Source organism: Equus przewalskii, chromosome 7, assembly GCF_037783145.1.
Source record: "Equus przewalskii isolate Varuska chromosome 7, EquPr2, whole genome shotgun sequence".
NCBI lineage: Eukaryota > Metazoa > Chordata > Mammalia > Perissodactyla > Equidae > Equus > Equus przewalskii.
Genome location: NC_091837.1, coordinates 10,982,959 through 11,006,285, shown reverse-complemented (window position 1 = coordinate 11,006,285; position 23,327 = coordinate 10,982,959). Strand labels below are relative to the sequence as shown.

Here is a 23,327-nt window from a genome sequence, read left to right as displayed (position 1 = left end):
GACTCACTCTATCAATTCTGCACCCATCACTGGGACCCCCAGTTTGAAATTCAATGCTCTAGAGCACGTGGCAGGAAGTGGAATGGCAGGATTGGGGGGCGTGCACACCAACAACTTCCTGAAGATGGCCAGAGTGGTTGTGCGAATTTACACTCCACCAGCAGTGCATGAGAGCACCTGTTGTTGCAAGCCTCATCAACACTTGGCATCAACTGGCTTTATAATTTTTGCTGACACGATGAATGCAAAATGACATCTCATTGTGGTTTTAATCTCTATTTCCATGACGAGCAGTGTGGCACGGCTCCTTCCCACGTGTTTATTGGCCATCGTGTTTCTTGTGTAAATTTCCTGCTTGTAACCTTTGCTCATTTTTTATTAGGTAGTTTCATTTTGTCTTTAGCTTTCTTGGCTCTCTACTTTTCTATATAGATTTCATAATCAATTTATCCTCTTGCACCAAAAACATTGGGATTTTCGTAAAAAGTGATTTGTATTTTTATAGATCATTTGGGGAACTGACATTTTTATGGTGTTCTCTCTTCATATCCATGAATTTTGCATACATTTTCATTAGTCACAGTTTATTCTGTGCTCTTCAATATTTTTATTTCACTTTTTTTCATCTTTCCCATTTTAGTTAAATTCACTCCAGAGTTCTTTACACTTTTGTTGCTACTCTGCATAGTTTTTCCTATTACTCTTCTAAAGGCCTCTTATTTCTTTTTCTTGCCTTATTGCTCTGGTCAGAAGGTCCAGAACAATGTTAGATAGGAATGGTGAGAGTCCCAATCTTTGAGAGAAAGCATTCAATCTCTAACCATCGAGTATGAATTTCAAACTGAGGGTCCCAGTGATGGTTGTAGTCTTGATAGAGTCCTCTCTATCAGATTCACATAGCTCCCTTCTATTCCTACTTTGGTGGGAATTTTTAATCGTGAATGCACACTGAATTTTGTCAAATGCTTTTTCTGCATCTATTGAGATGATTGTGTAGTTCTTTTCTTTTAATTTGTTCATATGATGAATTCTATCAAAAGAGTTTCTGGTGTTGAACAATGCTTCATTCTTGAAACATAATTTTTAATGTAATTTTAAATTTTATTTTAAAAATCCATTTTTAATACCATTAATAACATACCAGTATTTTCTTCTTAAAAGTTAAAATACTTCTGTATATTTGCAAATGCATAGCATTTTCCTAGAAAGATGCATAGGAAATTGATTATAATGACTGTCTCAAGAAAAGGGAACCAGTGGTTGAGGGATAGGGAGAGAGGTATTCCTAGTAACTCATTTATCCTTTTTGCCTTTTGTTCCAGGAGAATTTCAATCCTTTTGAAAATATTAAATCAAATTAAAACATTACAGGAAATTGCCGGCATTCCTCTTGTCCACTGTGCCCAATTCTCATTCCTTCTTGACCTCCCCGGAAGTAAAAACTCATGAATTTGGCGTGCTTCCTCTGAGAAATATTCTTTGCATTTACAAACACTGTAATATTTTAAGTCTTAAAAAGGAGAACACACTAGTGCATTCTTCCAGTGCTTTCCTCTTGCTTTTATATAAATACATGTATATATCCACAAAAATCACAGAGTAACGTTTTGTGTTGCAAATGTGTCATATAGAGGAAATCATACTGCAAGCATAATTCTGCTTTTTTTTTTATTCTATTGTTTGTCCAGGAGCTTTATCCATATTGTTACATATACATCTAGCTTCTCCTTTTTAATAGCTGCTGCACAATATTATATAATCTTAAACCATAACTATACCTACCCTAGAGAAATTCTAGGCAGAAATACACATTTGTTGTTGTTGTTTTAACAAATACTACCAAATTTCTCTCCCAAGTGACTACACCAGCCTTTAATGTACCAGTCAAGCATATTCGCCCAGGTCTACACATTCCTCTTCTGACTTGCTACGACCTTGACTGAGCAGGGCATCTTTCCTCTCTGGACTCCCAGCGACTCCATCTGCAGGAGGAGGGAGCGGGGTGGACCCACAGTGTATGAGATGGCATAATGATAGGCTGTGCAGCCTCAGAGTGAGTCGGGAGCGGCTGCCCTAGAGCAGACAGTCGGAGGAGGAGGACGCGGGTGGCAGCCAAGCTGAAGACAGGCAATTTAGATGTACTTGGCCCTTATCTCAGCTGCTCCATTAGCGCAGCAACAATTTATCTGAGCTCTCACCCAAAAACCCTCTCTGGAAGGCCTGGATACCCTTTTCCCGGGGAACTCACCTCTGAGGGTCTCCCTAGGGAAAAATGGCAAGCAAGCAAGGTTAGCAAAATGCACGTATGGTAATATTGCCATTGAGCAGATAAATACTCCTAACAACTACAGAGCAATCTAATTGCACTGGTCAAGGATAATTACAGGATTTATAGAGAATATTAGTTCATAAGGTGCCACAGATGGCGTGGTCCGGGAATGGAACACACATTTCACATTGCAGCTGTACGAAGAATGTTCTCTTTTCCAACTCTGTCAGTGCGATGCTGTGACTGAAAGTCAAAGCCGCTTTGGAGAGGTCCAAACTTGAGCGACTGTCTGAACAGGAGATGGAGCACGTGGCCTCCCACCTTCCCCACCCTGCCCCGGCCCCACCCCTGAGGCTGGCAGCCAACGGAGACATCTTGTTTAGTGTTTCCAAATCTGATGCCTGCGTCCATTTTACCCACACTTTGGGCAAATCTGGGTGCGTTTTATCATTTCCCAGTGTAGGCATTTTGGTTTATTTTAGTAGAATAAAAGAGAAAACAATGTTCTTCCTCCTGTGAAAGTTGAGAAAAGTTTGGAGTTGAGGAAGGCGGAGAGAAGACAGGGATGAAGTGGATTCTAAGACACGGTAGAGAAGGATCCTGGGCCACAATAGGCGTGGATTCTGAACCACAACAAGGTTCTGGGATAGGGACCAGGTGGATTCTGGGACACAGCAGAGGTGGGTTCTGGGACAGGGAACAGGTGGATTCTGGGACATGGTAGAGGTGGGTTCTGGAAAAGGCAACAGGTGGATTCTGGGACACGGTAGAGGTGGGTTCTGGGACAGGGACCAGGTGGATTCTGGGACACGGTAGAGGTGGGTTCTTAGGTCTGGGACCAGGTAGGTTCTGAGACACGGGTGAGAGGTGGATTCTGGGACAGGAGTGAGAAATAGATTGTGGGACACGGAGTTCTGGGGAAGGGACAAAGTGGATTAGGGGATATGGTAGGGGTGGATTCTAGAACGGGGTGAGGTGGATTCTGGGACACGGTAGAGCTGGGTTCTGTGACAGTGACCAGGTGGGTTATGGGACAGAGACAAGGTGGATTCTGGGACAGCAACAGGTGGATTGTGGGACAGAACAGATGGACTGGGGGCCGGCGTCTGCTCTTGTTCCCAGGACCTGTGGCAGCATCCTTCCCCTGGAGCCCTCACACGTCCCGTGGCCTCTGTGAGCTCATTTGCCTCCCCCAGGCTTTGGCTCAGCCATCACCCTCCCAGAGGCCTGCCGGGCCTGCAGCCGCTCCTCAGGCCCTGTGACCCACGCTCAGCCTGGCTGGTCCTCTGCCCGGCAGGTGACTGTGGATTGCCACCTGCGATCACCTGTGCCTCCCTGCGCAGGCGCCGCTCAGCACAGCGCACAGGGCCGGGCACACGCGGGCGGCCCAAGACTTATGGTACTAACGACTGCATTTGCCATGAGACCCAGGGACCTGTTAGACTGGCAGTGGCATTGCAAGCACCCGAGCGGCCTGAGAAGTGTGCGTGGAATCAATCAGTAAAGGAAAGAGGGGAGTCAAGGCGAGAGGGAGGGAGGGAGGGAAAGTGAAAGAAGAGTAAGGAGGAAACGCAGGGGCGAGCCTCCGAGAGGGACGGAGCAGAGACAGAAGGACGGAGAGGCCACGGGAGGGCACCGCGCGGCCCCGAGGGGGACGACAGGCGGATGAATTAACGCCCGCTGGGCCCGGGAACCGCCCACCCGCCGCCTGCGCGCACCCTCGGACTGGGCGGCGGTGCGCCCTGCGGCCCCGGGCACGCCGCTCCCGGGAGCACCAGCCTCGGCTCCCCGCGCGCGGCGAGAGCGACCGGGCGTCGGGGGTCCTGGCCCCGCCCCGCAGGCCGCCCCGCCCCGCCCCCCGCCGGCCGGCCGCGCGCGGCATTGTGGGAGTTGTGGTCCCCGCGGCCCCGCGGAGCGCAGCGCGGCGTTGGAGCTGGCGGGGGCACCGGCTCGGCTCCGGCTCAGCTCCGCCGGCGTGGGCCGGGCAGCGGCCGCGCGGGGCTCCGCGGCGCGGGCAGGGGGCGTCCGCGCGTCCGCGCCCTCGGGCGGCGGCGTCGCCCGGGCCCCAGCGGCCGCCCCCTCCGCCCGCGCGCCAGGGCGCAGGTAAGCGGCATCTCCGGGGGCTGCGGGGCGGGAGGGCGGCGCGGCGGGGCCGAGCCCGCGGGAGGGGGAGGAGGAGGCGGGGGCCGAGCGGCTGCAGGCCCGCGATCCCCACGCCGGGCGGTGCGGCCGCCGAGGATGCTCCCGGACGCCGGCGCCCGCCTGCGCCCCGCATCCTGGCCTGGCCGAGGGGCCCCGCCGCCTGCGCTCGCTACGTGCTGAGCGCCGCCGCCTAGGCTGTGTTCGCCGCCCGGGCCGGGCATCACCCTCCTCCGCCCCCATACCCATCGCGATCCCCTCCTCTGGGTTATCCCCCCCAACACTCTCCTCCCCCGTGACCCTCCTCCTTGGTCCCTTTCTTTGCTTGCTTTCCCCTTCCCCCCAGCCCTGAGCATCGCCCACTCCCCATATTTCCCGTGCTGACCCTCCTCCCATGTCCCATGAGTTATCACCCTCAGCCTCCTTCCCTAATCCTTAGCCTGTCTCCCAGTTTTCCTGTCAATATTTACCTTTCCATCGTCCCATCCCCCTCCTCCCCTGACTTCCTGGTGGTCACCATCTGTGTTAACCCATCCTCTGCCCTCCCCTTTTCCCCCACTCTCCAGAGTGGGTGGATGCTGAAAAAGCTGGCCGAGAAAGTGGGGAGGAAAGGTCTCCAGTTCGCACGGGGGAGGGCTGGCCCCAGGGCAGCTCTGGCTCCCCGGGGAGTGGGTTACATCCCTCACACACCTTGCCCAGCGCTGCCCTGCTCCCTGGGGGGCTTCTAGGGTCGCCTGGCGCCACCCCGAGGGTGACCAGGAGCTCTTTAGCACTGGGCAGCCTCTTGGACTGGATTAGCCACGTTAGAGCTGAGTCTTTTCACTGTATCGGAAGTTCTGTTTGACTGGACTTGCTCACCCATTGGCCATGAATTTGAACCCTATTCCCCAGAGCCAGCTGACCTTTAAGATCTGGAGTTGCATGTTGTTTGAGTGCAGAACTGCCATGAGATGAGGGCAGAAATGAAACAGATGAAAATGAACAGATGTGTGAAGGAAGCTGGAAGTTACTGTGGCCACTGGGACAGGAGCTGGTGGGGGTGGGGGAATCCATGTCCTCCCCACTGCGGGACTGGGGAGTTGTCCCTGGGTGCTATGTGTCAAATGTTTGACCAGTACTTCATGAGCTGTCAGCCACCAGACAAATGTGAGGGTTTCTTTTAGCGTCACATTTCAGCTGTGAGAGTGTTAATCCTCTGGGCTCAGGGACCTGCCAGCATATTTTGGCTAAAAGTATCTGACAGGTATGCAACGTCCAACTTTGACTCTCGGTGCCGTTTATCATCTTGTGAACAGGGTTCGAAGCTGGGGTTCAGGGCATCAGACTCTCCTGCCGCCTTTTGTTTATAGCTCAGCCCGGGAGCACTCCTGGCTGGCGCTGTACAGAATGAGGCTCCCCCAGGAGGGGGCAGGCGAGGAGGGGTGTCCAGTGGAGCCATTCCCTCCTCCTCTACTCTGTCTTCCGTGCTTTCGTTTTGATTGACTTAAACTTTAATGATTAGCAGGGCTGATGGGAGCTACCACTTAACAGGTGTTTGTTCAGTTGTCACGTCTCACTCTTAGAACATTTAAGAAAAACCTCTCCTCTGGGGAGACTGAGTTTCAGAGTTCCAGTTAGCAGCTTTGCTCAGCGATGGGGGAAATCCTTTTAGGAAAGTGCTTGTTGTCACACAGATGATGGCCTCACACTGAATTTTGGGAATCCTGGGGTTCTGTCTGCGAGGTTTCTTGCAAACAAAACACCTTTCATCCGGATTTCCTTTCCCTTTTCCTCCAGAGGGAACAGCTGCCAGTGGTGGTAGGACTAGTCGAGAACGAGGGGCGTGGAGGAAACCACTGTTTCCATCCAGTAGGTCCCAGCCTTTCCCTCTTCTCCCAAATCTGTGAAGAGATGGAGAACGTGTGAGAAAAAATTTAGCTTCTAACCTCCCCACTCTTGTATTTTTCCTAGAAACATAAAAAAGGCCATGAATATTCAGCATGTGTGCTTTCAACTTACTAAACGTTATCGTCAAGTAATTCTTTATTCAGCTAAGCTGGGAAGATGCAAGTAGGCAGTTAATGAGCACCTAAGGTTTCCTTTTTGTTTTTAACACTGCGAGTCTGGGGACAAAAAAACCACTGGAGATGTGTGGCCACGAGAACGTCCAGGATTTACCTTTAGCTGTTGGAATTCTCAGTCCTGAAATCCTTTGCCCAGGGCCCCACCTTTGGTTTGCTGGCAAATCGAGATGGGGTGGCACATGCCATAGCAGATGCCGGCACATGTGGAGTGCTGCCATGACATGATCATAAGTGCTTTATGGCTGTCGTCGTCTACTCTCATCCACTGAGATGAGCATCACCCCATCTTCTAGATGAGGAAACTGAGGCTTAGAGAGGAGAAGTGACCTGCCCGCGGTTGGGATTAATACTCAGTCCGGCCCACTCTTGATTTGGGTTCTTCACCTCTCTGCTACACTGCAAGAATTTTCAGGCCAAATTTAGTCCCTGGACAAAGGGGAGGGGACAGCCTTCCCATTTTTTCAGTTGCCTTCTCATATTCCTGAGAGAGAGGAGGAGGCGAGAGTACAAAACAAATTTTCTGAGTTCTTCTGCTCCTCGAGATGAGGGAATGTGTCGGACTTGTAGCAGAACCTAGACCTGGCTGTTCTCAGATTAGAAAAAGCAGGATGGACAAAGGATTTCCGCCGGGAGACGCGGCCAGGTTTCATAGACACAGGTGGCATGACAGCTGGGCTCTGAGCGCACTTGTGGTTATTAGGCTAATCGGGGTACTAGACCCTGGGCCAGCCTTCCCCAGAGACGTGGCAAAGCTCTTCTGTGTGTTTGGAGGCAGAGACCCGGAAGGGCTTCTCTTCCCATTCTGTCCCCTCGTTTTGTTTGCGTAACCCCATGGGTGAGGCCAGGAGGTAGTCTCCCCAGCCAGTAGACAGAAAGTGCCCTGTGTCTGCCTCGGATGTGACCCGAGAGCCACTTCCTCTTCCAGCTTGATTTAAGCCCAGCCGGTGTCACAGGGCCGGGGAGATTAAAGAACAGTGATGAAGTGCCCTGAAAAGAGAAAATCAGATGGAAAACGTGCAGTTTTAAAGTTCTCTTGCCATTTTTAAGAGGCTATGGAATCCACATTTCCCTTAAAGGTTCAGAGATTTAAGGAGAAGAAGCATTTATTAAATATCTACTGTGAAAGGGTAGAGCGAAATGAACAGACACTGGCTTTGAAGTCAGACGGGGCTTGTGTCCCTGCCCTGGCTGCGTGAACTTGGGTGAGTTATATGACCTCTCCGAGCCTCAGTTTCCTCATCCGTAAGATGGGGCTCATAGCACCTCCTGAGGAGGCCACAGAATAGATGGGGCTACCGTGATGGTCGGACAGTACTTGATGCGGATTAAACACGACTGGCCTTTTGGGAAATGGCGGTGGTGGTCAAATGGGGAGAGAATACACGAGATTGAGGAGTGTGGCCCCTACCGACAAGGACCTCACAGAATGGTCTGAGACTTGACATTTCAGTTGAGGACTTTTCCAGGTGTAAAAACTTATGCTGGTTTATTTTTTTTCATCCCAGGTTTGGACTGCCTAAAAAATCCTTTCACAGTAACCAACCCCACTTCTAACGTGACATAAACAGCTCCTCCCACCCTCCTCACAGTGACTTTGGCCGAGAGTGGAGTGGCGGGCACAGATGTTCATCAATGCCGCCCTTGGCAGCACCCAAGGGACAGTGGCAGCCATGCCTCCCCCTGCGCCCCCGTGCTAACCTGCATGGTGTGGGTGCCCTTGGGACCCCAGAGGACTGACTGTCTGATCTTGCTTCACACCCCCAACGTCAACTCCTCCAAGATGTCTCTCGAGTGGCTGGTGGCCTGGAGCTGGTCGCTGGATGGCCTGAGGGACTGCATCGCCACGGGCATCCAGTCCGTGCGGGACTGCGACACCACTGCCGTGGTCACCGTGGCCTGCCTGCTGGTCCTGTTCGTGTGGTACTGTTACCACGTGGGCAGGGAGCAGCCCCGGCCCTATGCCGCCGTCAACTCGCTCATGCAGAGCCCGGATGCCAACGGGCTGCAGAACGGGTATGTGTACTGCCAGTCCCCCGAGTGCGTGCGCTGCACCCACAACGAGGGCCTCAACCAGAAACTCTACCACAACCTGCAGGAGTATGCCAAGCGCTACTCCTGGTCAGGCATGGGCCGCATCCACAAGGGCATCCGCGAGCAGGGCCGCTACCTCAACAGCCGGCCCTCCATCCAGAAGCCCGAGGTCTTCTTCCTGCCCGACCTGCCCACCACGCCCTACTTCTCCCGGGACGCACAGAAGCACGACGTGGAGCTGCTGGAACGGAACTTCCAGACGATCCTGTGCGAGTTTGAGACCCTCTACAAAGCGTTCTCAAACTGCAGCCTCCCGCAGGGCTGGAAAATGAACAGCACCCCAAGCGGGGAGTGGGTCACCTTTTACTTGGTCAATCAGGGGGTTTGCGTCCCCAGGAACTGCAGGAAGTGCCCACGGATGTACCGCTTGCTCGGAAGCCTTCGGACCTGTATTGGGAACAATGTTTTTGGGAACGCGTGCATCTCCGTGCTGAGCCCTGGGACTGTGATCACAGAGCACTATGGACCCACCAACATCCGCATCCGATGCCATTTAGGTACGTTGTGGGGACGGGTCTCCTGGCACGCGCCGGTCTTGGTACAGTCTGTGTGACTTCTGGGAACCCAGACGTCACAAAGCTCAGGAGCCAGAATTGTGCTTTTTCACATTCTTCTCTGTACTTCTGTCAAAAATTGATGAGTCGCATGTAAATAATTTTGACAGCAGAGATTGAGTCAAAAAAGAAACTTGAGGCACCAGCCCAGTGGCACAGCAGTTAAGTTCGCATGTTCCACTTCAGCGGCCCAGGGTTTGCCAGTTCGGATCCCGGATGCGGACATGGTACCGCTTGGCACACCATGCTGTGGTGGGCGTCCCACATATAAAGTAGAGGAAGATGGGCACGGATGTTAGCTCAGGGCCAGTCTTCCTCAGCAAAAAGAGGAGGATTGATGGCAGATGTTAGCTCAGGGCTAATCTTCCTCAAAAAAATAAATAAAAATAAGGTCATTTTTAGAAAGAAAATTAAAAAAAAAAATAAGAAACTTGAGGGGCCAGCCCAGTGGCGTGGTGGTTGAGTTCATGTGCTCCGCTTTGGTGGCCCAGGGTTTGCCAGTTTGGATCCCAGGCACGAACCTACACACACTCATCAAGCCATGCTGTGGCAGCATCCCACATACAAAATAGAGCAAGATGGGCATGGGTGTTAGCTCAGGGGCAAACTTCCTCAATCAAAAAGAGGAAGATTGACAACAGATGTTAGCTCAAGGCCAGTCTTCCTCCCTAAAAAAAAAAAAAAAAAGGCAATTTGTGATCAGTATAAACCTAATTTCTGGCAGAAGCTCTGTCCAAAGGCGCTTTCTGCAGTGGTGGGCATGGTCTCCATCTGCACTGCCCACTGTGGTAGCCACCAGCCACCGGTAACTTTGGAAGGCTTGAGATGTGCCTAGTGCAGCCAAGGGGCTCCATGTTTAATTTAATCTAAATTTAAATTGCCACCGAGGGCCAGTGGCTGCTGTCCTGGACAGCACAGCTCTAGAGCCAAAGACTATTAGAATGATTACCGACATTCGTAATGACATCCGGGAGGCTGTGAAGGACACCTACGTGCCTTCTGAATCACCGAGGATGAAATGATGCTTGGTGTTACGTTGGTTTTATTCAGATTCTTGGGAAGTTACGTGTGTTGTATGTAGCACTGGTTTTGAGAACAGGGTCAGATTGCCTGTGTTTGCATCCTGGCCCCACCACAAGCTAGAAGCTAGCTCTGTTACTTTGGGCAAGTCACCTCACCTCTCTGGGCCTCCATTTCCTCATTTGGAAAGTGGGGGTACAAAGCTCATCTTTTACAGAGTTGTTTGGCGATCTGGTAAGAGAATGTGTGTTGTAAGCGTTTGTTCATCCAGAGCCTGATAGTCAGGACTCAACAAAGGTAGGCTTAAAAACAAGTCGGTCATGGGGATGTTTGTTCCCAGAATGCCTCGTTCCTGGTGAGTTGTGCTCACAAGCTGGTTACCGGGGCGACAGCATCACCAGTTGGCTCCCGGATTAGAGGAGCATGCAAGCGGCGGCAGAAGCCTCGGGCTGGAGGAGGGAGGAGCACGCGGAGGAGCCCCCTGTGGGCTGGAGCCCGGCTTCTCTGTTAGCTTCGCACAGGAGCCTGGGGCTGCCTGGGGGGCTGGGCTGGACACCCCAGGCCTCCACCCCTCTCGACCCCGAGCCCTCTGCTGCTCCCGCGCTCTCTGGGGAGTCTGAGGAAGACGTGGCTTGGAGAGGGCTTCACTGCTTTCAAAACAGAAGGAACTAGACTTGAGTAGTTGACCCCGGGAGTATTTTGAGAGTAAAGGCAGGACAGGGCTGAGGCCCTGGAGGAGGAGCCTGGCTTCCTGGTCAGCCCTGTGACTTTGAGTAATTAACCAGTCTCTTTGTGCCTCAGTTTCCTCATCTGTACAATGGGGAGATAGGACTTCCCTCACAGGATCGTTGAGAAGATTAAAGTACTATCTTGCATGGCTACCTGACACGGTGCCTGGCACCCGATGGCATCGATGCATGGCAGCCAGGAGCTTCTGTGATCAGACACTGCATTGGACAGTGTGAAAAGTGACCCATAAGACATGGTCTCTGCCCTCAGGAGACAGAGTGGGAAATGAACAGGCTTCGGAGCAAACACTCCTGGACTCAGACCTGTGGGCCCATTCTCTCAGTGACCTTGGGCACGCCCTCAGGCTTCGAGCCTTGGTGTCCTCTCTAAAGTGGGGGCCAGGATGCCCACCTGGAGGCCTGTCTGCAGGATTAGGAGGACTGTGCAAAGTACTTGCAGGGAGACGGAGTCAGCCAAGGGGCTCTTAGAAATCTCAGAGGGGAGGTGGCCGTCTCAGTGAGGAGCGTGATAGACCACTGTGCAAGGCGCCCGGGTGCACTCTGGGATCACAGGACGCGGGGCTGCCGGCGGGCTGCTCTGCGGAGGTGGGTCTGACCTTGGAGGCTTGCAGGGACCGGCAGGGTGCGGCCGAGAGGGGAGCCTCCCCCTGGGGCGCTTGTCTGGGCTTGCAGGGGGTCCAGTGGTGGGGACTGCAGCTGGACAGGTCGGGTGGGAGCAGACCGCAGAGGGCGCCCACGCTGGGCTCGGAATTGAGGCTCTGGGCAGTGGAGGACAGTGCTGTTCTTTTTTGAAGGTTTTCCTTGTACGTTTTTTAAAAGCTTCCGAATGCCGTGTAGGGCACGGCGTCTGAGGATCGAGGGGCAGAAGCGCAGGCAGCTGTGCTGAGTCGGAAGGGCTCGGGGCAAGAACTCAAGGTCTGCCTGCTGTGTGCTTAATGCCTGTTGTACATCTCTGCGCTAGACACGTGTGTGTGTGTGTGTGTGTGTGTGTGTGTGTCAGCCCGCACAGACCCTCTTGTGACCTGTCATTCCCTCCTTGGCCCACCTGGTTACTTGTCACCGGAAAAGCTGGGTCTTCCATGTTCCCTGGACAGCAGGCGACCTTAGAAGACGTGGCACTGAGCCTGGCTGGTCCCCAGGGCCGGGCGAGCTCTATGGTTGGCTTCGCTCAGCATTTCCGCCTTCCCGCTATCATGCCACATGCGTGTCCACCCAGAAAGTAAGCAGGGTGTGTTAGATTCACAGGTCCCTGTGTGTTGACAGAGAGGGAGTTCAGAGAATGAGGTCAGAAGCAGAGCAAGCCGGGTTTGTGCTTGGCGGCCACGCCTCCACCAGCTACCTGGCTGAAGAGTAAGGCACCTGCAGTTCCAGAACTGTGCTCTTGAAATGCCAGCCCTTGTCTTCTTGTTGTGCCTCCGTCTGAGCTGTGCTTGGTGGAACTGTCGCCCGTGACCCTGCAGCCCCAGCCGCTGCTCTGCCTGTGGTCCATATGCGCTGCGCCCTGCTCTGAGCTGCCCGTAGGTGGCATGCCTGTCTGGGCTCCATGCAGAGGCTCAGGACAGCTCCAGCCCAGCCATCAGCAGCATCATGTGCGGGGCTGGGACAGCCCTACCGCGCTGCCACAGACCTCCAGGAAGCCACCTCTGAACCAACCAGGCAGATGTTACTGGGGGCAGATCCTGTACAAATGCCGACCTTCAGGAAAGGGGACGTGAAAACGCATGAGTATCTTTAGCGAATTCTCTCTGAATAAGCCCAGTTGGCCTCTTTCCTTTCCTGTGGATGCTGTCGGATTTCTGGGCAGTCCAGCTGGGTGTACCCGTGGATCCGCTCGCGCTGCCCTGCCCACCCTGAGCGCCAGCTGGCAGCCTCCTGAGGTGGGGGCAGCTGGGGGACACAGCCCCTTCTCCACGCTCCTCCCACCTCCTTCAGTGGTTGGCGAGGACACAGCAGCAGGCCTGTGAATCTGGGACGGGCCGAGGCCATGTGTGGGGACCATCTCTACCCCAGGAGCCACCCAAATGCTCTTTTTGGGGGAATGTTGATCATTTCTGCCAGCTAAGCTGGTTCGTGGGCAGTAGGCAGGATAGTGGGCCCCTGGAAGGCTACAGCAGAATGCAGGGGGAGGTGGAGGGGCGTAAGCAGGGGTTGGCCAGCCAGCCAGCCAGGCCAGTTTTCTGTCGCACGTGGCGCATGGCAGTGAGTCATTTGGTGGCCTGGGGAAGGGGCGCTTCTCTCTGAAACCCTGGGGTGCGTAGTCCCTGCAGCGAACCACCCATTCCTGTGGGTCCTCTCCACCTGCCCCAGCCCGTGAGGACACCATGAAGAGGAGATGTGGCCTGTGGGCCTCCCCACCTGGGCGGTGAGGACACCATGAGGAGGAGATGTGGCCTGTGGGCCTCCCCACCTGGGCAGTGAGGACACCATGAGGAGGAGATGTGGCCTGTGGGCCTCCCCACCTGGGCGGTGAGGACACCATGAGGAGGAGATGTGGCCTGTGGGCCCTCCCCACCTGGGCGGTGAGGACACCATGAAGAGGAGATGTGGCCTGTGAGCCCTCCCCACCTGGGCGGTGAGCGGCAGGCTGAAGCCCCTACATCCTAACCCCCCGCAGTTGCTCACAACGGCAGGAGGTGGTGGTCCCCAGCTGGGGGATGGTCTCAGCTGATTCAATGAAATGCCCTGTTGATGACTGAAACTTACTAGCTATGGGGAAATCAACAGTCACGCTAATACCACTGCCGCTAATGCGATAAGTAGCGTTTCTATCGTACCGTCCAGTGTTAGGAGAGCCTGTTCTTTGGGGCCAGAGAGATTTGGATTCAGATCTCAGCTCCTGCAAGGACAAACTAAAGACTTCCAGCAGGTCACTTCACTTCTCTAAATCTCAGTTGGTCCATCTGGAAAGTGGGTGAAGTGATGTCTGTAAAGTGTTTATTTAACACAAACCTGCTCACGGTAAGTCTTCACTTACTGGGAGCAGGGATGGTGGTCACATGGCCCTGGAAGCTGTGTGTGCTCATGTCCCTCCTTTACAGACATGGAGGCTGTGGCTTGGAGAGGTTGAGTGACTTACCCAAAGTCACACAGCACGTAGCATCAGAACCAGTTGTCTGACCCCAAGTCTTCTGTCCTTCCCACTTCTCCATGTGGCCTCTCTGTTTGAATTCTTGTTCCATCTGTACTTCCTGGAGCTGTCCATCTCTGGTTCAAAGGGTGTGTTAAAATACTCTGGCTGTTAGAGAGAAAGTTTGATGTTTGTCCTAAGGGACATTCAATCAGGGTGCATGCTGACTGGCCTGGGGTCATGGTTGTCACAGCGAGTCACTGAAGAGCAAGAACACCACAATCCAAGACCCTCTCCCAGGGCCCCCTTCCTCCCGGGTCAGTCCCTCCAGAGAGCTGTGGGGCTGACCCAGCCTCCTCTGATGTCATTTGACAGCTGTGGTGGACGTCCGGTCGTGAGGGGGCCGGGGGTTCTTCAGACCCCAGGATGGGAGATGGGGTGTGGAAGCACACGCAGCAGCGCTATTCCAGACCCGTTCTGGGGTCGGATGCCGGAGCTTGGGGCCCACCACTCGCCTCTTGAGCGCGTGGCTCCTCTGAAGGTGTCAGACTGTTTTCTCCCGCAGCTCCGGCATCTCCTGAGGGGTGCCCTCCAGTTTCCAGCATGAGGCTGGGAAACTTAGATTCCGAGCAGGCCATCCTCAGGCCTCAAAACAGATGCAGAGGTTGGCACCCAAAGAGGGCCCTGTGTGAGCTGCTACGTCTTGAATCTCAGCTGAAACGGCCCTCGAGATGGGACTACAGTAACATAATCGTTGGGCGAGGTGGGGTTGGGCACCTGGCCTCCCTCCATTTCCGGAGGTCCCGGGGTGGGCTTCTCGAAAGTGTCCTGCAAGCCTTAGTCTGTGCTTCAGTCACAGGAGTCCATGCCCAGAACCGATCAAGCCGGTGGAGAGGGTTTTCCCAGGAGCACGGCGAGGGTCTGGGCGCGCAGCCTGTATTTGCCCCATGGAAGCGCCCCAACCCCACACGGGGCTCGGAGGGGTGAAGTGGATAGTTGGCTGCTTCACACATCGAGAGCTCTGGCCAGAGCAGCCCTCGACATCCGGCCCTCCCTGCCCCTGCCTGCCTTTATCCCCCTCTCTCTGCTCTTCCCCCCAGGTCTGAAAACTCCCAGCGGCTGTGAGCTGGTGGTGGGGGGAGAGCCCCAGTGCTGGGCCGAGGGCCGCTGCCTCCTCTTCGATGATTCTTTCCTGCACACTGCATTCCATGAAGGTGAGTGTCTGCCCACCCATTGCCACCTTTTGTTTTTTGTTATAGACTTTACTTTTTAGAGCATTTTTAGGTTTCCAGAAAAATTGAGGAGAAAATACACACCACCCCCACATAGTTTCCCCTTTTTATTAACATCTTGTATTAGTCTGGTGCGTTTGTTATAATTGATGGGCCAATATTGACACATGATTATTAACTAAGGTTTCTAGTTTACGCTGGGGTTCATGCCCGGCGGTGTATGTTCTGTGGGTTTCCACAGAGGTATAATGCCTGGATCCCCCAAGACAACCATAGGGAATATCTACACTACCCTAGAAATCCTCTGTGCCCCCCGTACCGCTTCCTCACCCCTCCCTCCCTCTGCCCGTTTCCTTGTGTCCACCCGGCTCAGAAGCTTAGGGAGCCACGACTGCATTCTTGACCAGGGAGGAGCAGGTCCTCTGGTCTGTGCCTAGGGACAGGCTGGGTCCCTGCCCGAAAGCTGACTCTGTGAGGCCCAGCTCTTCATGGGTCCTGGCTCCAGGTGGTGTGACCTCTCCTCTCTCACCCCACCCCCCAGGTTCAGCGGAGGATGGCCCCCGGGTGGTTTTCATGGTGGATTTGTGGCATCCAAATGTCGCAGCAGCCGAACGGCAGGCCCTGGATTTCATCTTTGCACCGGGACGATGAAAACATTCCCGTGCTGGAGCCGGCGAGAGTGGCTGTGGGTCAGCCTGGGCAGGCCAGTCTGGCCTGGCCGTGCCCGCTTAACGAGGCCGCGCTCAGAGAGCGGCCCCCACAGAGAGCGCTTCTGTGGGCTTTTTACATCGCGCTGGGCCCCTCTCTCCTTCGGTCATTGTAAATGGGAAATTCTCAGCCTGTATTTCCTTCAGTTTTTCCTTCCGATCATCTGCTTCTGCCTAACAGTGCATTACTTTGCTCCGTGACCGGAGGCTGGAGCCCCTGGTGTCTATGTTGTGTCGCTCCCTGGTTTTTCAGTGCTCTGAAATAGAGTAACCAAGTGGCTATTTGTCTGAATGTAACAACGTCAAAGTTCCTGTGGTCATCTTAAAAGAAAACAACAAAAACAAAACAAAACAAAACATTGCCAACCAGAGAGCTGGAGAACTGGGTCCCTGCTGCTGTCACAGTCACACGGGGCCTTCAGCCACCCCAGGGCAGGGGAGAGATGCGGGCCCCACCCCCGGCTGGCTTCGCGGGCAGGGTGGACACGGTCAGGGTGGTGCACAGCCTCAGGCCACTGTCCCCATCGCTCGCCTCACTCCAACCCGTCAGGTCCCCATGGCAAAGAGCGTTTGGCGGGCGGGGCCAGAGGCCTTCTGTAAACATCGCTTTTCTACAGAGGCTGGCGTCCTCGAGAGCCACGGTGGGGCTCCCAGGGAGCAGCTGTGGAGCGTGTGATCCGCTTACCTCACTGCCCACAGAAGCCCTCCTCCCACACCGGGCCTGGAGCCGTCCCTGTTGTAGCGGCTTTGAGTCCACAGTGATGCACGTTAAGACCACCAGGTCGGCTAATAGGAGCTGCGGTGGGATAAGACCGCCCTCATACTCTGGGAAAGCCTTTCTCTGGCAAGACTGGAATCGTACATCTGACCAAAGTGTCCGTTTGCTTTGGAGTTCTGTTGCCCCTGATTTTCCATTTATTTGTCTGTACATAAATGTTCCAACCCTGGACTCAGAGGTTGTGGAAGACTCAGCCGTGTGTCTCTGTCACTGCACAAGTACCGAGTGATAGCGACCTCAGCTAGTGTGGACACCAGTGAGGACACTGGGAAGGCTGCAGACCCAGGGGACCCACCATGTGTGAAAGAGTGGCCTCTAGCCACGCTAGAGATGCCGTTTCTGAGTCCTGTGTGATGGCAGCGTCAGGCTTGTAAAGCCACGGAGTGGAATGGCATCTACGGCTCGTCACACGTACGGTCCAGTGTTTATATCCGAACAGGGACCAGCAGCTTCGGTGAGGAATGGCCGTCACAAGTCAACGCGATCTGAAATGCACTCCGCAGTTACTAGCAAGTGGACAAAGAAAACGTGTCTCCATTTGAGTAAAATTTCTACACAGATGTTTTTCAGTGATTTGAATGCAGGAGAGAGCAGAAATTTCCAACACTCCTGAAGTCTTTTTACTCATGAAGTGTCTTGTTGGAGCCCCTGGGGTGCATGACTCCTGTATATACCGACTGCTCTGCGTCCACACAGCCCGCGCAGGGCCCGGCTGCCTGTGCTCACGGCCGTGGTTGGGGACCAGGAGGTAATAAAGGATCTCGCTGAAACCAGAGCGCAGTGGTGAAGTGGTCTGTGGGGCGGAAGCTCTGAGAGGGGCGCTTGTGTGAGTGTGAGGCTCTTGGCTTTGGGACCGTGTCACAGACTGGCGGGCGACTAAAAGTGATCATGTATAGTGAATGAGGCAAAATGCAGTTCCTAAGTAACAGACATGGGCGGGGGAAATGAGCAGATCTCCGGGATGTTAAGGAACCAGGTGTCACACTGGGCAAAGAACCAGGACCGTGGCTTTGGGACAGCTAAGGACTCGGGACTCAGCGCCAGGAGCTGGCTCCCATGTGACCTTGGGCGAGTCCTGGAGCCCCGGTCTGCCCACTGTAGAGACAGTGCCTGGCGTATAAAGCAGGGATGTTGGCTCCCTCTCTGCCCTAGCCATGGTTCCAGGCGCTTCCAGAGGAGTAAGAGCTGGGTCAACATTTGATCAGTGTACAGGTAGCTGAGACTGCCTGTGTCTCACTCCAGGGGGAGGAGCCTAGCCCTCAGGAGCTCCACTGAATTGTTTCCCTCTGAGAAGAAGAGGCTGAGTCTGGTGGCCTGGAGCCCGGGGAGCAGCCTGGCTGCTGGGTGTTTTGTAGCAAGCCCAGCAGCTTCCAGCCCACAGTCCAGGCGGGGCTGCCCCAGCAAGGGGAAGGGAGGGGCACCACTGGCCCAGGGCCGCCGTGTCTCTCGCTCCTGAACTGCGTTGCCAGCTAGGCGACTGCTGGAGTAACTGACGTGACCCAGGAAGGGGCACTCGGGGGTGGGAGAGGGGAGCCAGCATGCCCGCTCCGCCTTCCACCCTGAGCCAGCCTGTGTCAGCTTCAAGGCCACACTGTACAAGGTCAGTTTGCATAAGGTCACATCCAGGTCTCCCAGGATCTGCTCATCATCCCGCAAACTCACCTAGATTGTCTGAGTTCTGAGCCCTTCTTTGGTGACAGTGACCCCACTTGGAGCATCGAGTGCCCTACAGCGTGTGGTAGGGAGGGGTAAGCCTAATCCTGGTTCTTGACTGTGGCTGCACAGTGTCGTCACCTGGCCAGCTTCTGAGGAATCCTGATGCCCACGCCCAGCCCTAAAGCGTCTCATTCCCCGGCTGGGGCCCAGGTGTTGTTTGAACTCATTTCCACGGTGACTCTCGTGTGTTGCTGGGCTGTGCTGCCTGGAGTAGCGAGGGCAGTAAGGCCTTTGAAACCAGCCAGCCCGAGGTGGGAGTCTGGGCTGTGCCCTGTGTGAGGGTGGGCAGGCCACCTAGCCGTAGTCTCTAGGGGACGGCCACTGTTCCTAACACTGTCCTCCAGCAGCACCCTGATGAGCCTCCTGCAAGACCGCAGTGTCCCCATTCTCAGTCCTTGGGCTTCCCGGCCCTCACGCAGCCCCAGCTGCAGGGCTGGGCTCAGGATCCAGGCGTGACCCATGAGAGCCTTGCGAACTGGCCACTCAGGGACTGGGTCGGGCCGGGCTTGGGATCCAGGCTCTTGCTGGGTCCCCTGAGAGAGAGAGGCAGCTCTTCATGGGGAGGAGGGGGGATCTGGTGGAAAGAAAATCGGAGTGAAACCTACGAGGAGAGCAGGTTCCCCTGTGGCGATCATCCGAGTCCTGAACACAGCTCTGCCCGGAACCAGCCCTGCCTCTGGCCTGCTCAGTCACTTGGGTCAATAAACAAACGCCCTTTTAATTCTCAAGCCAAGTTTGAGTTGTGGTTTCTATCCCTTGCCACCAAAAAGTCCTAATCCACTCTGTGAGCTTCAAAATGGGCCTAAATGCCTACTTTCATGGGCTTTGAGGGAGGTTTGAACAAGATCATATCACGTCAAGTTCTGAGTGGAGAGGAGGGGCTCCATACATATTTTTAAAATGTAAAAATGAGAAGCACAGTCTAAGTACAAATGCTGTTTTTAAGGACCACCATGCCCTGCAGCCAGCACCCTCCCCAAACATTTCCCTCCCCGCTGCACCTCGCCAGCCAGATGTTGACGCGGGGCACAAGCGGGACAAAGCGGGTCTCAGAGCTGCTGACAGATGGCAGTGAGAATAGGCAGGCAGATTGTAGTGTTAGGTGGCAGGAGGCAGCACACACACACTGGTTCACTCTCTGCCTCCCTCCCAGGCGCACCCTGGCCCGCCCTCTGGTCACCTACTGCTCCCCACTGTCCCTGCCGCCCACGGCAGCGCCCCGGCTTCAGGATGCGAGCGGGATCTGGAGGGCGCCATGCAATCTGGAGAGCCCTTCCCACGCGTCATTACCCCGCGGGTACTTGAGGCCGCACTGGGTGAGCAGGGACAGGTCCACACGTCTCACACAAAGAAGTCGTGAACAAGGTCCTGGGGCGGCAGACGACGAGCTGAGATTGGCGGCCAGGGATCCGGGCTCAGGGCGCAGCGGCCTTTGAGCTCGGTCCTGCGTTCAGGCCCGGCTCTCCACGGCCCGCAGAGGGACCCCCTGCATGGGGACCCATGGGAGGCCATTCGACTTCTCAGGACGCCCACATGGAAACCCACTTCCTGGGCCGCAATGTGCCATGCCTTCACATTCAGTGCCTTTTCCTCTCCATTCTGAAGACGACACTGAGGTTCAGAGGAAACAGTACCTCAGCCCAATTTCCACAGCAGTCGGCCAGTCGTCAAGCTGCGATCCCAACCCAGGCCACTGACCCTGACAGCCCGTGCTCCCACTGCCACAGGAACTGGTCCAGGCTGATCAGAGGGTAAGCACACACACAGTGCCTTTTCCCCGGCTCACAGGGAGACAGGAGGCGGCGCTGGGTGCGGTGGTCAGGGCCCCATCCCTTCCTGGGAGCCCTGGGCCCCTGATTCAGAGGGCAGGGCTGGCTCTCTGTGGTCCGAGCACACCCGGCGGCCAGGAGTGGCCTCTGCGGGGCTCTGACCGGGTTCAAAAGGCACTCTGGGTTTTATTCCCAGGAGAAATACGGCTGATCTCAGGTTCAGGTTCAGAAATTTAAAACAGAGAGGAGGGGGCCATTTATAACCTGGAAGCCCTCAGAACTTTCCCTGTAAGCTTCCTAAATTCAGCAAATCCCGAGTACCCCCAGCTAGGATGACAAGTGCTCCTCCTGGACCCTGCCCTCCCCAGTCTCTGCACGGAGGGGCCGCTGGAGGTGGGATTCCCTCTCCTGCTGCTCTTTTCCCTTGACAAGTTAAGGGGTGGGGACGGGTGTGTGCAGTGGGAGGGCGTGAACGCACACCAGCACTGCACACAGTTCAAGAGCGTCAGCCAGCGGTGTCCTGCCCACTCTCAACCGTCCTCAAGCTCCTGAACAGCAGGGATGGCCCTGGTCGCTTCCTCCATCTGAAGCCAGTGCCTGTCATAAAGTAGGCACATCCCCCCACGCACCCCCAAGCCCAATCCACATCCAAGTGCAGGCACCTCGAGGCTCCGGAGTACCCTTCAAGTCTGCCTGTTTCTCTCCGTGGTGCAGCCGCCTCCCTGCTCCAGGCCACTAACCCCTCCCACCCAGACAGGCATGGCCTCCTGGTGGCTCCCACTCCAGCCCTGCTTATCAGGAGCCCATGACCTTTCCAGTGAACCAGACCCATCACTCCCGAGTCACAGGCCCCCCCTGTGCCAGGGCCTCGGCAGCCTGGCTGGGCCTTTGTGGCACAGCCCCGTCTCCCCTCGCTCCCCACCTGTGCTCTGGGGCACTGCACTGCTCAAAGACAGGGAGCTCGGAATCGTCAGGACAATCACATTAAGTGTGCAGGGTGGGTGTGTTAGTGTCCTGTGGCTGCTGTTACAAACTGCTGCAAACCTGGTGGCCTCGAACAACAGGACTCTATTCTCTCACACTTCTGGGGGTCAGAGGTCCCAAGTCGGCTTCACGGGACCTGAATCAGTGTGTCAGCAGAGCTGCAGTCCCTCCGAGGGCTCTGGGGCAGAATCCGTCCCTGCCCCTCCTGGCATCCTTGATTTGTGGCTGCATCCCTCCCACCTGCGCCTCCATCTTCACTTTGCCTTCTCTGGTGGGAATACGCTGCCTCTGCCGCACGCTTAGAATACAGGCACAGGTGTGATGGCATTTAGGGCCCACCTGGATAATCTGGGATGCTCTCTCCATCTCCAGAGCCTTGACTCACACCTGCAAAACCTCTAGCATATGAGGTAACACTCCCAGGCTCCCGGGATTAGGAGATGACGCCTCTGGGGGCCACCATTCAGCCCACGCCGCAGGCCTGTGGCTGGCGTGAGGATGCTCACACGGTGGAGGGCGCGTCCCTACTCACTGCAGGGTGGGGTGTTTGTTAGGAACGCGCTGACTGGAGGGGTGTGCAGAGATCTCAGCCGCCTGGGAAAGGACCGCCAAGGGGCTTACTCACTCAGAGAGACACCAGAAGGGGCGACTTCACCCGAGATGCAGTGTCCAATTGCACCCGCAGTCAAGGGAAGAGCAGAGGAGTCTACATGCTTCCCTCCAGGGGGAGGCAGTTGGATTAGGCTCAAACGTCCCCCTAGAGAACAGAGGTCCTTTCCCCGCAGGAATCTGACTGCCACTATCAGTCACTCCACAGGAACACTATCCTCGGTCCACGATTCACAGGCGGCAGACGCTGAGCAGCTGGCAGGGACTGCCCCTGAACAGAGCCTTTCACTTCCTCTCCCTCCTCCAGTGTTCCCAGCTCCCAGGAGGCGGTTGTCCTGGATCGACAGTGGCACTCTGGTGTCAACCGTGAACCAAGGCAGGGCAGGCTGTGCTGCCAAGGCCGCCTTCCCCGGGGAGCACCGCCGTGAGGGCATGGGGATCAATCCAGCAGGAAAGGCCTGCGTTCGGTGGGGGGGGCCTGGTGTTCAGAGGCTAATTTTGAGGGGATGGGCCTGGGGCTGTGCATTAAACGCCGTCCTGAGCCTGAGAGCCCCCGAACCTCTGAGCTATTGAACAGGAAGACGAGGGGTTAAATGCTCCTTTTCCAGCAGCCTCTGGGCCACGGTTGCCATCAGGGCTGTGGCTTGTGCCCTCAGCCACAAGCCGAGCTCCACTGCAGAAACTAGACAGGACCAGAGACGCAAAGAGGGGGCGAGTGCCTGGATGTGTTTCTGGACTTGCGCTCTTCTGAATTAATCCTGAGTGGAAGAGCCTTGGGGGGTCCTTTTCCGTAGACAAGGGGCGGGATGTGTAGGGTTAGATCTCGGTGGGAGTGGAAGGCTCACAACACAGAGAACGCTATACAACTGTCTTCCTCGGCGTGGCACCAGGGACGCCAGGTGGAGCGGAGGGGAATGTGCTGGAGCGGCCACAGCAGAGGGCTGGAGGCTGGACTGGGGTTGACGGCCGGGCCTGAGGCTCGGCGGGAACAGCGGAAATGCACACGCCAGAGGCCACTCTCCAGGCTGACGCCGGCTATTTGACAAGAAATCAGGTGAGGGAGACGGACCCTCTTCCCCTCCTCCTCCTGCCAACTACCCCTCCCAGCCCCAAGGGGCATCCTAGGTCCAAGGAATGCTTCTCACCCAGAGACGCCCCCCACTCCTCCCACCATGCTGCCATCCTCCAGCGCCCACCTGCTGAGGGTCCTCAGACTGCAGGAACCGTCACTGTTGCCCAGGGCCCCCACCACCTCCCTCCCAGAGACACTGGCCCAGGAAGGCTGGGGACTTGGGGGCCATTTGGATGGACACCCACTCTCAGATGCAAGTATCCTGCTTGAGGGCACCTGGGGCGCTGGAGAAGGAAGTGGGGCCAGAAAGGAAGCAGGGACCCAGGTGACCATTAATGCCAGGATGTGGAACTTGTAGGAAGAAAGCTGAGGGAGTACCCACAGTTTCTTCCTCATTGTCCAGCCCAGCTCTCCAAGGTGGGGAAGGAGGTGGCTGGGCTCTGAGATGGATGCTGTCTAGCATCTGCCTCAAGGGTCCCCTGTGCCAAAGCTGTAAAGAGCCTAGTGT

General features: G+C 55.5%; 1 protein-coding gene across 3 annotated transcripts; it reads left to right on the top strand.

Moving 5' to 3' along the window:
- The first annotated feature begins 3,304 nt into the window (after window positions 1-3,304).
- Window positions 3,305-17,444, top strand: ASPHD2 (aspartate beta-hydroxylase domain containing 2). 3 transcript variants are annotated; one of them, XM_070626952.1, is made up of 4 exons: window positions 3,305-3,668; window positions 7,977-9,059; window positions 15,053-15,166; window positions 15,726-17,444. In XM_070626952.1, exons 2-4 carry the CDS (start codon window positions 8,174-8,176, stop codon window positions 15,833-15,835), a joined length of 1,110 nt encoding a protein of 369 aa, XP_070483053.1. In that variant the 5' UTR covers window positions 3,305-3,668; window positions 7,977-8,173; the 3' UTR covers window positions 15,836-17,444. The 3 variants fall into 3 exon arrangements, with proteins under 3 accessions (XP_070483053.1, XP_070483052.1, XP_070483054.1); XM_070626951.1 differs by lacking the exon at window positions 3,305-3,668 and adding an exon at window positions 4,234-4,372; XM_070626953.1 differs by lacking the exon at window positions 3,305-3,668 and adding an exon at window positions 5,388-5,651.
- The last annotated feature ends 5,883 nt before the right edge of the window (window positions 17,445-23,327 follow it).

Excerpts from the sequence above, each read along its gene's own strand:
- ASPHD2 (XM_070626952.1), top strand. The coding sequence starts at position 8,174 with ATGGTGTGGGTGCCCTTGGGACCCCAGAGGACTGACTGTCTGATCTTG. Across the intron at positions 9,060-15,052 it reads CCGCATCCGATGCCATTTAG|GTCTGAAAACTCCCAGCGGC; the intron begins GTACGTTGTGGG and ends TCTTCCCCCCAG. Across the intron at positions 15,167-15,725 it reads GCACACTGCATTCCATGAAG|GTTCAGCGGAGGATGGCCCC; the intron begins GTGAGTGTCTGC and ends CCCACCCCCCAG.